The sequence below is a fragment of the Pieris napi genome, chromosome 16 (genome assembly GCF_905475465.1).
Source record: "Pieris napi chromosome 16, ilPieNapi1.2, whole genome shotgun sequence".
In the NCBI taxonomy this organism is placed as follows: domain Eukaryota; kingdom Metazoa; phylum Arthropoda; class Insecta; order Lepidoptera; family Pieridae; genus Pieris; species Pieris napi.
In genome coordinates, this window is record NC_062249.1 from 1,656,718 (window position 1) to 1,669,908 (window position 13,191).

Genomic DNA, 13,191 nt, shown 5'->3' on the forward strand with positions numbered 1-13,191 from the left:
TATAAGTTCTAAAACAACTTGTATATGCATACAAGAAAATATGACATCACAAAGTTTACACACATACACATAAATTATAGTAGATAATCAGCTAGCAAGGGAAACAATTTAATAAGCAACCGTAAGAAATAATAATAACTAAAAAAAATTACTAAAACTAAATAGAAACTTAAACCTCATTAAGAGCATGATAAATAAAGTTACTGTAAGTTCGAAGATTGGTTGGATTGTATATATATATATATACATATATATATCAAGTTTATAACACAGCTTAGAAATGGCTACTATTCTTAAGTTCTTTTGGACAAGTGTACAATTTGAAAACACGTTTCCAAGCAATATATAGACGACATTCTCAAAGAAAAAAAAATCACATCTCCCATCCCTGAGGTCGAAAGTTCGATGCCTGGCAGTGCGCATTTAGCACGCTCGCACGGTGAAGGAAAACATCGTGATGAAACCGGCTTGCCGGGTCTAAGCCCGAACACTTGACGTGTGTCAGGCACAGGCGGTGATCAGCCTGGCCTATTCGATTGACAAATTAAATTATACAGAAATCAGACCTCAAATGGTTGTAGCGCCACTGATTATATTTAAAAGAGTAAAAAGCTAGTCTATTAAAAAAGAAAAACAACTGGACCAATTTTCCATCAAGCACCATCATTTCAATTTTCATTTCGTTGTAATACTTTGTTAGTGCAACAAAGCCGGGACTAGTATACCATAAATACAGTCGCAAAGTATTTCTGTTTTCCCATAAAAGTACGTACGAACGCTTGTGGATGCCCTTATCTGGGTGCAGTTCTAATTTGCTAAAGTATATTTCAGAAATACTGACAGTTATTTAACACGTGAAATTACATTTTCAATGTTAATAGCCATACGGTGGCTAAGTGGTCATAAGTTGTCGGAGTTTATTCCCAGTTACTACAAAAGTTTAATAATATTTACCATCATTTAATTTAATGGAACATCATGAATTATAATACTTCCTGATCTCCCGAAATAAATTGTTAGGGAACGTAAAAACATCTTTATTGTAACATTCAGATACGATACAACATCCAATGTCCTGTCCGGTAAAAATTAGAATTTGATTAGATTCATAGTTTGCGAAAAGAGTTTTGAAACGCTGCAGGTATTAATCCAAACAACTCCTCTGAACTCTCCATGGTAAATACGGTAGAGATGCCATAGAGATAGAGAGAGACTCCATATCTCTAAGCAATTCCAAGGGATCAAGTCGTTTGGAAAGTGACTGGTCGTCGACGATTCGAACCGGTCTTCGTTGAATACGGTCATGTGGAAGGAGCTGGTACTGGGGAGCTCCCGCCCAGAGGTGAGAACAGTACTCCATGTCGGGCCGAACTTGCGCTTTATACAGTTGCGAGGGATGGCTCAGAGTCATGTACTGTCTACTGTCTAGTCTTGCTGTGCAAGCCAGACTTCTTCAAATGACCGCAAAACTAAACGTCGTTCAGTATGTCAATGCCCAGTATTTAGATGCTGGCTGTAGGAGAGTGTCTTTGAAGTGATGAGTAGCGGCAAAATTTGGTTTTACTTTATGCCAAGTAGTTTATACAGTTAGCGATTCGACTTAAATCGCTGAATGCATTACTAACCCTTACTTATAAATTTGACGAATACTTAAATGATCCTAATCCTTTGGATTGATTTGCTCCAGTTCAAACAATTTGTATGACAATACTTGGCGAGAGTGGCGGAAAGTTTCTTGCCAGTTCTTCTTACCCGCTCTACGCCCTTGACTTGCAAACTGGTAGTAAATGTAAATTTACAATTAATTCACTTCTTTTTGACGATTCATAAGTCATATTTTGAGTTTGAGTTTGAACCATTCTTTAACAGTTTTTTTTATTGCAAACAAAGCTGGATCTAAATAGTTTTACCAGATGTAAGCCGAATAGAATAACAATACATTTATCAGGACGAATTCTTCACTGACCCTATAATGATAAAAAATTAAGCTCTTATTCAAATATTTAAAATAACTCATACTGCTTACGTAATAAGAATAAAGGAAGTGCTATTCAAAATTATGTGAATAGACGGTTTATTTGGCTAGGGTTGTCAAAATATAAACATTATCTGAACTATAAATAGTACAGTAGTAGTAAACAGTAAGGTAATAAATAAAATCAGAATTGAAAGACAACTGGAGAATAACCACTATGCTTTTTGGATTATTTTTATAATCATGACAAATTCACAAGTGCAGATACGGAATATCTGTCCCATATCATTTATCAGTTTTTTGTCATTTTTTAATAAATACATTGACTTGGTCATCGCATGGAAATATTGTATCTCACAAGTAATACATTATTAAATAAAAAACATAAAAGATTTCTAATAATATGGTAAACAACGAATAAGTTTAAGGTGAACAGCGTAAAAGGTACACTGCTACAGAGACCAAACATTTTAAATTTGTTTTAATTATTAATTTTAAATTATAAATAATTCTATATTTTGATTAATACTATACGATACGTTAACAATATTTGTAATATTGATATGGTCACTTTAAGATGTTGTTAGGTTAGCTAAGAAGATCCTTCAAATAGGGACTAGATTAACAGACTTGGTATTACATGGATCTCATTCTTTACGGTAGAAGAAGAGTACTATTTTTTTACAAACTATGTTTTTGATAACATATAATTTAAACAGGATTTATAAAGATTTGCTAAATGTTGTGACGTGTATCTCTTATATCGACTTTCGCAAAGATTCTGAACACTACTAATTTAAATACACTAAGTTTCCTATATTTTATTTCTGTTCTGAAAAACCTCGCGGGAAATATCGAGTGATTTAATATTATTTACGACAAGGGTATATAATTTATTTGTAGCCAGCCCTATATTTGTCCAAATTACGATAGCCATTGTGGTCATGACCCTTTAAGTACAACGCCATCTATTGTCAATTTGCATAATAATGCATTTAAGAACAAAGAAATGGCTCAGGTAAACAGCTGCTCAGAGATTTTTTATTGGACAATGTTGACCTCGCAGTACGATAATTGCAAATATTTAAATCGTTTGATGCGGTTCGGTAGCTCAATTGGTCATACATTAGACCGGGTGTGTCTGTTAGAAGTAACCCAACATGGGTAATTTGGTCCATTTAAATTATTTATTCCGTCTCTACGGCTTCTTTGTTTCGCTGAGACTATCATGCTCCATGCTATACCTATGTATTGTTGCATCTACCAACTATGTTTTTTATTTATTTATAATATTATAGCTACACATCGTCATAGTCGTAGAATAGTGACGGATCTGACAAATAGTAAACTTTAGAGGGCAGCCATTTCAAAATAATATAATCATGTTAGTTTTTTGTCATCAGTCATCAATCTTTCTTAATTAATATTCTGTTAGTAGGAAAATTGGCATACAAGCAAACAAAAGGGGTTTTTTTAAACAAAATAAAAATAATTAAATTACACAGCTTTCTAGAAAAATCACATGCTTCTATGAGCGTCTATCAAATCCGTTACTTAATAATTAAATTGAAATTTAAAACACATGGAATTTTTTTTATGTAGCCGTAATATTTAGTCAATGTAGTATCCAAATATGATAAAAATTCGATTTTGGATTTTGTTTCTGTTCTACGATCATGACGACATTTATTATAAAAAGGAAAACTTAGACAATATACAAAGCTAAAACAGACTACATTGTTAAACAAAATATACGAAACACTGCAACTTAATATTTTAAAGAAAAAATAAATCGTTACTACTGCTAAAAAAGTCTTCCCGCATCTTAAAATATTTCCTCCCTCTTTGCTAAGGTGGGAAATATTAACATCTTCAATAAATTGTATCATAGGTAAAAACCTAAACATTGGCGAATTACGCAGATAATTTGGGTTCGAACAAGGCACATGGTCAATTGTGAATACTATTCGTAGAGGGAAGGATTCTTAAAGAAATCATTAACAGCATTAATAAGTATGATTATTGTCTAGTAGTCTGGACTATGTATAGTAATAAATAAGCTAAAGGTTAATGCAAAAGCTCGTACAAAGTTACTTACCTTGCTGAAAAGCGCGTAACTGCACTAACGACCTTTTGGAACTACATATATTATTGTCGTGATATGTAAAAATAAATAAAATATTAAAATACTTTAGGAAGTATATTTTTTTCCTTGAAATGGCAGTTGCGTTTGCAGCTGTTACGGTATAAAATTAAACACCTTTAAATTAATTTATTCCTCAATAAAATTATTTTAATAATAACAATTATTGTATCTTAGAAAACAACAACATGTCATTGATAATATTCAATTGACTCTTAAAAGTTGATAAGTTTTGTTCACTATTTTATTGGAAAAATATTAACACTAATTTTTAACATAATATTATGAAATGCTTTATACGATTCTTAAAGGATGTGGAAATACACACGAAATTAATGTTTTTAGATGAGTATGAAAATTCATAAAAAAATTAAATTTTCTAATATACTAAAATCATGAAAATATTTTATAATATATTATAATATTATGACGCAATTTATCGATAATATTTTGTTCGCTACGTTTGTTTGATTTTACGCCACCTAGTGAGAATTACAAACAGTACGGAAAACATTACGAATGAATTGTTTGAAGTCCAACTCGTTATATTGTTGTACGCAGTTTACAACAGATGGCATTGATCATCTACTGCATTATGAAAAGACATAATTTAAATACATACTGTTATAAATAACATAATATTTTAATATAAATATATATATTACTGGTTCCTTTATTTAAGTATTAATTTGCTTATACGAATTAGTTATTTTTAGGTATTCTTCGTTAAATATGTACCAACTGAAACCATATGTTTCGATATATTATCTTTGTCGTGATTTTCATATATCATAATTAATTTGAAATGGAGCAATAATATTCTTTCTCGGTACATCGTTTTATAGATATATATATATCTATTAAAAATTATTTAATGTACGACTGTTAGATGATAAATTAAATTAAAAATTGCTTCTCCTTATTTTTTATTTTTTTAATAATATGGATATGCGGTCTGTACTTAAATAGAAAATATATTATATATTATATAATTTCTTTTATATTTAGATCTACAATATTGTAAGAAGTTTTTTGATGAGTTGTAAGATTTTGATGAGTGTTTAAGTGGATTTCAGAATAGTTCAGATTATTTACAATTATATGTTTTTGTTTGTTTTTTTAAGTTTGAAACTTTGTATTCAAGATTTTTGTACAGTACAGTACATATGTTGGGTTGGGTATATATATTTTAAATTACAAATTGTTATTAGTAGATAAGGAAAGGAAATAAAAAAATTTTTTTTTTTGGATAAATTTATGTTATTAATTTTTTTTACTTATTTATAAAAAAATGTTGTTTGTAAAGTCGGTTCACGGAAATTAGTTTAACGTGATAACGTCATAACAAAACATTGATCAATTGATTGCATTGTATAGATACAAGAAAGGAGTGAATCCTCGGACGCATAGGCCAATCGAGTGGAAGAGAGATAGATGCGGCGCAAGCGTACAATGAGCGTAGCGGGACAATGAGTCATGCTTTTTCGTGCGTAAAACTGACGTTCATTAATGTATTAGACGTTGACGTTCACGTCAAAAATTTTAACATTCAAAATCAATAAACCCATTTTTAACTATACGCCTCGAAGAATAAATGTCTTGTCCCAATTTCATCTCTTAAATGTCAATACACAACAATAATTGTCTACTTCATTTTGATCACATTCTGTTTATTCAAGGCTTTAGTTTGAGATAAGTAGAAGTCGTTCTCCTTTATAACGCCCTTTTCTCCCAAAAAATATGGATACTTATTATCTGTATTCAAGTAGAATATACCATGTCGACTTCTATCAGAATTCAATCCCAACACATTTGTTACAATTGGCTCTCGGTCGTAACACAGCTTTTCCCTCGCTTGCTGCACTGAGTCGCACTGCAGACCGACAAACGAATGGGGATTCCGCAAAGCTGATATCCATATAGTGAACGATCGTATATGGCTACACAGTATATTGCAGAGTGTCCACAAAACGTCGCCTGGCTGGTACTCCCCACCGTTGACATAAAAATTTACGTGTCCCACCGGAGCGGCCATACCATATCCGTCAATATTAGTCGCTATAATGTCTACAAAATCTGCATCGCTTTTATCGATCCTGTCTCCGGGGCCAAGGTTCCTGAAGCAAGGTCCAGCTGGATCTAAGCCAGTGAGCCGGGATACTTTTACACCTGTAAGTAGTTCGTAGTTCTTGGCTATGAAGCTGGCAGTTTGCCCACCGAGACTTAGACCTATAAGCTCTAGCTTTTTTGGATCTAGGCCTTCTTGGGTTAGGTCAGCTAACATTTTGGCTGTATGCTTCCCCACTGGACGCATGAAACGCGCAGCTCTGAAATATGATAATTGAATGAGATTGTCATTGTTAATTTATTGAGCCACTAATCTAACACTCTGCTTATGACCAAGCTAGGGTGGTGGAGTTTGTTTGAAAGAATTCTTATTAATTTAAAGATTTCGTTCCGTCTCTGAAGACGCGTTTTCTACTTCTCGCGAAAACTTATTATGACATCAAAAACATGAATTGTAAACAAACAAGTCTCGCAACTCAGTTCTTCAAAAGGATAGTACGACCGTGTCGTTTTTGCTCGACATGGAGGGCCGCACTGCCATGCCCCCAGGCCCCCCAGATATTATAGAAAACAAACATGGTTGTCTGTAAAGTCGGTTTACGGATGATAGCTTAAAGTGACAACTTCATAACAACGAAATGATTGCATACTTTTATGAATAAAATTGAATTATATTATTGAATTATCACTTATTTTGTATCAATACAAAGAATGAGTGAATCCTCAGACGCATTATAGGTTAATCGAGTGGAAGAGAGATAGATGCGGCGCAAGCGTACAACGAAACGGGACAATGCGTCATGCTTTTTCGTGCGTGCAGCCGATTCATCGATGTATTAAACGTTTAACCATATCTAATTACTGTATTACCTGGGATACTCCATAGTGGTGAAGGTATTTGTGTCCAATAAAAGTGTATTATAACCTAGCTCTTTATAAATAAGGGCTATAGTTGATGCAAACATGAAACTCGGACTGTCCAAATATCCTCCAACATACAACATTGTTTTCTTGCTAAAATCCAAGTCGGGATCTCGTGCTAATTCGCTTGTTTCATAATAATTGTATTTTCTTCTTCTACCGGTGAGACCGTTGTCCACTGTTATCGTCAAATATTTGAGACTCTTCTTGGTGATTATCGCTTCTTTGTTTGATCCTGGACCTGGAAAGATATTTGTTAAGTCACAGCTTGCAATATAAACTATATTCAGGGATTTTTTTTTTATCTATTTTTTCAATCATATTTGCGAAAGTATTAAAAAAAGTGCGTGCGTACAAAGTACACATGTCAGAAGTGAAACTTCTTTGGCAAACTAATTTTTAACTCTTGTTAATATTTATACAAATCTAAAACTTTAGATTTCCGAGACTTAGAGGGAGGGAAAAAGAAAGATTTGTTAGGAATTTGATGAATTTAATTGTCATTAAAATATTAAGTGTCGAAAATTAATACTTATAATATTTTTTTTATTTATTTCATCGATAACAAAAACACGTGGCATTTTAATGTACAATTCGTTATTTGAGATTTCAATGAATTATTTTGCATCAAATATAAAATACTAATATTTTATAAATTCTCTTAACGAAATTTTAATTTTATAAATAGAATTTCTATAAGATATTTCACCCTTCTCACACTGAATCGGTCTCAATCACTCTCTACCTTTTCTTCGATAAAAACGCTGCACATCTTTGTGACGTTCCGTAACAATTTTACTCTCATGCGCTTAAAGAAGTTTCACTTCAAAAATTTAAACTTATTCAATCTATTTTGAAGTGTGGACACTATATATTTGCTATTTTTATCTGCCTTTGGTAATAAAAGACATATTTAGGTGAAGAAACAACGGAGTGAGGTCACCAATTTTTTTGCTTTTTAAAACCTTCATCGTGCTAAACAGAGAAAATTAATACAAACTTATTGATGTAACTAATTCACAATTATTAATCTGTTCAACTAATCTGTATATCATTTTATGAGGTTATATAAATCATAGTGTCGAATCTCTTCTATCTCTTTTTATTCATATTTTCGGTATTGTTTCTGTTATATTTTTTTTATATATAATAGGGGGGCAAACGAGCCTATGGGACGCCCAAAAAGGGCAGTAATCGCAGCCCATAGACACCCATTTTTAGTGGGTGCGTTGCCGGCCTTTGAGCGAGGAGTACACTCGAATTTTGAATCGTTGTAGGTCGTATCTCTCAGAAGACCCCCACCCGGAATCGATTCCACAGTTCGCTAGTACGCAAAAGAAAATGCCTTGTGAAATGGACTGTGGAAGACTTCCAGCCATCAAGGTGATGTTGATGAAATTTTGAATTTATATTGTAGTCTTGGTCTAGCCAGGTCATAGCAGATCACAAAAACTTCAACCGGTTCCTATAGGACTACTATATTAATCCTTGTATAATGTGTGAAATGAATTGCAAAAGAAAATAGTCCGGTCGCTTCAACATAGCTTCTACAATATATGCCAAAAACTTTTTTTTAAAATTTGACGATTTCTTAGACAATATGAATGTACTTATTAGCTTTTACTTGACATCATCGGGACTTAACAAAGATCTTTCATTGTATCGGGACAAAAGCCTTGGATGATTTATCTTCGGTAAACATTTTAACAGTTGTTTTCCTACAATATTTGTTCCTTAAGTTTATTTACTTAGTACCTTTTCATTTTCTTTACAAGCTCATATTCATCACGAGATTTCCACGATTATATAAGGTCATTTACGCTTATTTTTGTAGGGATGTCCAAATATATAATATTATTTCGTTAAAATTTGCCGTACATACTATAAATATTATTTACATACTATATAAGTTTGTCTGTTTTCTTTTTAATTCCTCGTTCCTTACATCTTTGTAGCTTGTTACCCGGACGAAAGTTGTTAAATTGTTACAATACAAGTATTTTGATTGTTATAAATTATACAGAGAAAGTGATGATATTAATTTAACAAATATTTGACGTCTAATATAACCTGGAGTCTCAGTTCAAAGTTTGTCTGTTTATTTGGTATTGATTGGCAATATATAATTCATTTTGTATCCCATAAAACATTTTTTTTGTCTGTTTGGGCTCCGCATTTAGCTAAATACTGCCTTATGTTGGAGCGCATACAGAATAAATTCACTCGATACCTTTATAACAGACTGTATGGCGTCTATCCCTATAGCCCGGTCATTTTAGACATAAAAATAGTGATCAAATAAAGAAAATTCCGACAAAGCCAAATTTTCGTAGAGACCTTAGGTTTACCACAAGGAATAAAGTGTCAAAAGTCCCCATCAGTCCCATGTGAGCTTAGCGACTTATTCGGGGTCAAAGGTCAAAATTTTAGGTTTTTTGGATTTTTCTCGAAAACGGTAAGTTTTATCGAAAAGTACCTCAGAGCACAGTTGTAGATCTTAAAATTCTCTAAAAAAATGGTCCCTATGATTTTTTCTCTAAGACTCACTATTTCCCAGATATTGCGCTTGTAAGAATCATATTCCACATATGCCACGTATATACATATTTAGGTACTCAAGCAAGCAAAAATGCCTACTCGTGTCTCTTTTATGTATACATTATTAGTATAACCTGGGAAGGCGCAGCAACGGACAGAAATATATTCTTCTAAAAGTTTATCAGCTTATCCAAAATGCCAAAACTTTATTTTATTTTTACATGCGGTGACCGGATGCGATACTACGTCTGCAATGTTTAGAAGGGGCAAAAATTCAGTATTAAAATTATTTGAAAAAAAATGATTTGATTGACTGCGCAAAAGTATTTACAGAAATTAATTCTTCACCTCAAATACTAATTACTAAAGGAATTCGGTTTCTTCTTGCGGTTTATGGAGCTCCAAAAAAAATTGATTGCATAGATACGTACAGATATTTAACATTTGTAAAAAATACACGAAACAAAAAGCAAGTACAGCTATCTTGTCTTCCTCCAACATCGGCATCTGCTAGTCAACATTTTTTTCGAGTATACTATCAAGTTCAGACATGGCAAGGCAATGAACTGAACCCTGAAGACTGGGGTTGAAAATTGATAAATAATACTTTGGAACCGATTCGAACTTTACTGCCCCCTGCTCCAGAAAAACTTCTTAACACTATTTTTTGCAATTGCAAGAAAGGTTGTAGTGCCAAACGTGGCTGTAAAAAAGTAGGCTTGCAGTTTTCTCCAGCGTGTACCAATTGCCAAGGTGTCTCTTGCTCAAATGTTCAATTAAATACAAGAGAGGAATATTCATGTGATTTTGATGAAGAGACAACTGATTCATCTTCATTTGAACAATTTCTAAGGGCTTATCAACAGGAAAGAGAAGAAGAAGAACAAGAAGAAATTGAAGAAAACATGATTGTTGAAGTTGAATATGAAGAGTATGAGTCAGATTAAAGTAATAAAAAAAAGTTTGAACGACAGTTAAACTCAATAACCCATATCAATAATCTTCATACTATTAAATAATTATTGTTCCTGAAAATATCGTCAGAAAGGTTCGTGAAATAGGCCTACCGGGGATACCACGTTAAAAAAAACGCGCCGAGTACATTACCTCACAGGTGGTGAGGAAATGTGTGCATATTATGTAGAACGTGATTCTTACAAGCGCAATATCTGGGAAATAGTGGGTCTTAGAGAAAAAATCATAGGGACCATTTTTATAGAGAGTTTTAAGATCTACAACTGTGCTCTGAGGTACTTTTCGATAAAACTTACCGTTTTCGAGAAAAATCCAAAAAACCTAAAATTTTGACCTTGGACCCCGAATAAGTCGCTAAGCTCACATGGGACTGATGGGGACTTTTGACACTTTATTCCTTGTGGTAAACCTAAGGTCTCTACGAAAATTTGGCTTTGTCGGAATTTTCTTTATTTCAATTGTCTAAAATGACCGGGCTACTACTATCCTTTAATGTACCCAACATTATTTGTCTTAGGGATGGTGGGGTACAATAAATTAAAAACCAGACGGGACTTAGAGTTAGCCTACGTACTGAAAGTCTTGAGGGGGGTAGGTTCTTTAATAAAATCCCAGAGGCCTTATCTCTGCCTTTTAATAAATTTAAGAAATGTATTAAAGAAAAGCTGTGTAAAAAGGCTTACTATAAAGTTAACGATTATCTAGTCGATAAAAGGGACTAGTGCTAGACCGGCTACTTCTAATTAATTTGCGAAATTTGTTTTAAAATAACTGTTGTTTGATGATTATCTATTTAAAAAGAGTACCAAGAGTTTTTTACGCCGGCTCTTTCTCTCGGCCTACACCCTGTGTCTTCTTTGCCGATAAGTAGGGATGTCTACCGATTCAAATTTAATGACGTGGAATAAGTGATACCTGTATCTTATATTCCATAATAAACATATTTTATTTTACTGCATGCTGTCTCCAATACTATCGACATCGAATTCAAATTTAAACTTAGTATTTTTTCTCGACATTATCGTATTAGCATAGTCTGTAAGGATAATGTATGTATTTCTGTAATAAATAAATAAAATTATCCATCTCACTATGAGCGAAATACAGGCAAATAGAACAGCCAGTATAATGTAAAAAACTAGGGCGGATTGTATGAATTGTCCTGTGATTATAGGAATTTGATTTACAGTTACGACACTACGTTTGTAGAATTTAAATGATAAACCGCTTTCTCCTGACACCCATGAACCAGCTGCCAATTGACACTAAAATTATAGCTCGTAAATAGTATATGTACTTTTTTAATATTGTCTTGAGGTCTCGGATCTTAAAGAGTTCTTTTAGGTAGCTTATTTTGGAAACAATGTATGTACAATGGCGCTACAACCTCTTAGGTCTTGGCCTCAGATTTCTGAATCTGTTTCATGATCATTTTTAAATCCAATAGGCAAGTAGGTGATCAGCCTCCAGTGCCTGACACATGCCGTCGACTTTTTGGGTCTAAGACATGTCGGTTTCCTCACTATGTTTTCCTTCACCGTTCGAGCAAATGTTAAATGCGCACATAGATAGAAAAGTCCATTGGTACACAGCCGGGGATCGAACCTACGACCTCAGGGATGAGAGTCTCACACTGAAGCCACTAGGCGAACACTGCTCAAATGTAGAATTAATCAAATAATCCTAATCCTTGGGATCGATTTCCTCCAGTTCAAACAATTTGTATGACTCAAAACTTGATGATTAAAAAGAGTGGCGGAGAGTTTCTTGCCCGCTCTACGCCCTTGACTTATCAACTGGTTTAACTTGTCTAATATAAACAGCTTATTATATACTATGTATTAACAAAAATTCAATGTGTTGTCCTTATGACTTATAGAAATTCGAATATAAAATATACTATGTTTATTGTTATGGTAGTGTTAATTGTAAACCACACAGTTCAAGACTTCACTTTTCACACTTCTTTAACTTCTTTCGTGTTACTTAAAGTAACCGAACAAAAGTATTTTAATTTTTCAGAAATAAAATAAGCTACTAGAACCTCGAATATTCCTGATATAGGGTTTTAATAAAATAAGCACCTTAAGAATTACCAAACAACCCATCTATGATTCGATTCTTCTTTTTGCTACTAATGAATACATTAATTCTTAATTATTTAAGAAGTAAGGATCGTTGTGACGTTTCTAAATTTGTTCGAATTAGATTTAAATTAAAAAGAATAAATTATTATTATTATTTAATGCAATGATTTATTTGTGTAATTAAAGCGAAAAATTGCGTACCTATCTCGTTATTTAATATAAACATAAAAATATCCATCAATTTAACGCTTCTAAGGTCAAGCACACTTACAATCAGCCAAATATCCGGATGGGTACCCCTCCAATTGTTTAGTACTGTTCTCGGTCCACACATTGTCAATCCACAATAAACATAACCACAGAATTGATACCATTATAAAACAATAAAATATTTTTTATTTGCGTATTTTGAGGTACGCCTACTTTCCTCGACAATGGGACTGTACGTCCAAACTAATTCAATGTCACGAATACAATGCTAGTGC

General features: G+C 33.0%; 1 protein-coding gene across 1 annotated transcript; it reads right to left on the bottom strand.

The window, feature by feature from the left end:
• Positions 1–5,502: 5,502 nt before the first annotated feature.
• Positions 5,503–13,191, bottom strand: LOC125057505 (lipase member H-A-like). Its single transcript, XM_047661230.1, has 3 exons — positions 12,978–13,191; positions 7,056–7,347; positions 5,503–6,445 (listed from the first exon to the last, which is right to left on the bottom strand). The coding sequence occupies exons 1-3, from the start codon at positions 13,078–13,080 to the stop codon at positions 5,764–5,766; spliced, it is 1,077 nt and encodes a 358-aa protein (XP_047517186.1). The 5' UTR covers positions 13,081–13,191; the 3' UTR covers positions 5,503–5,763.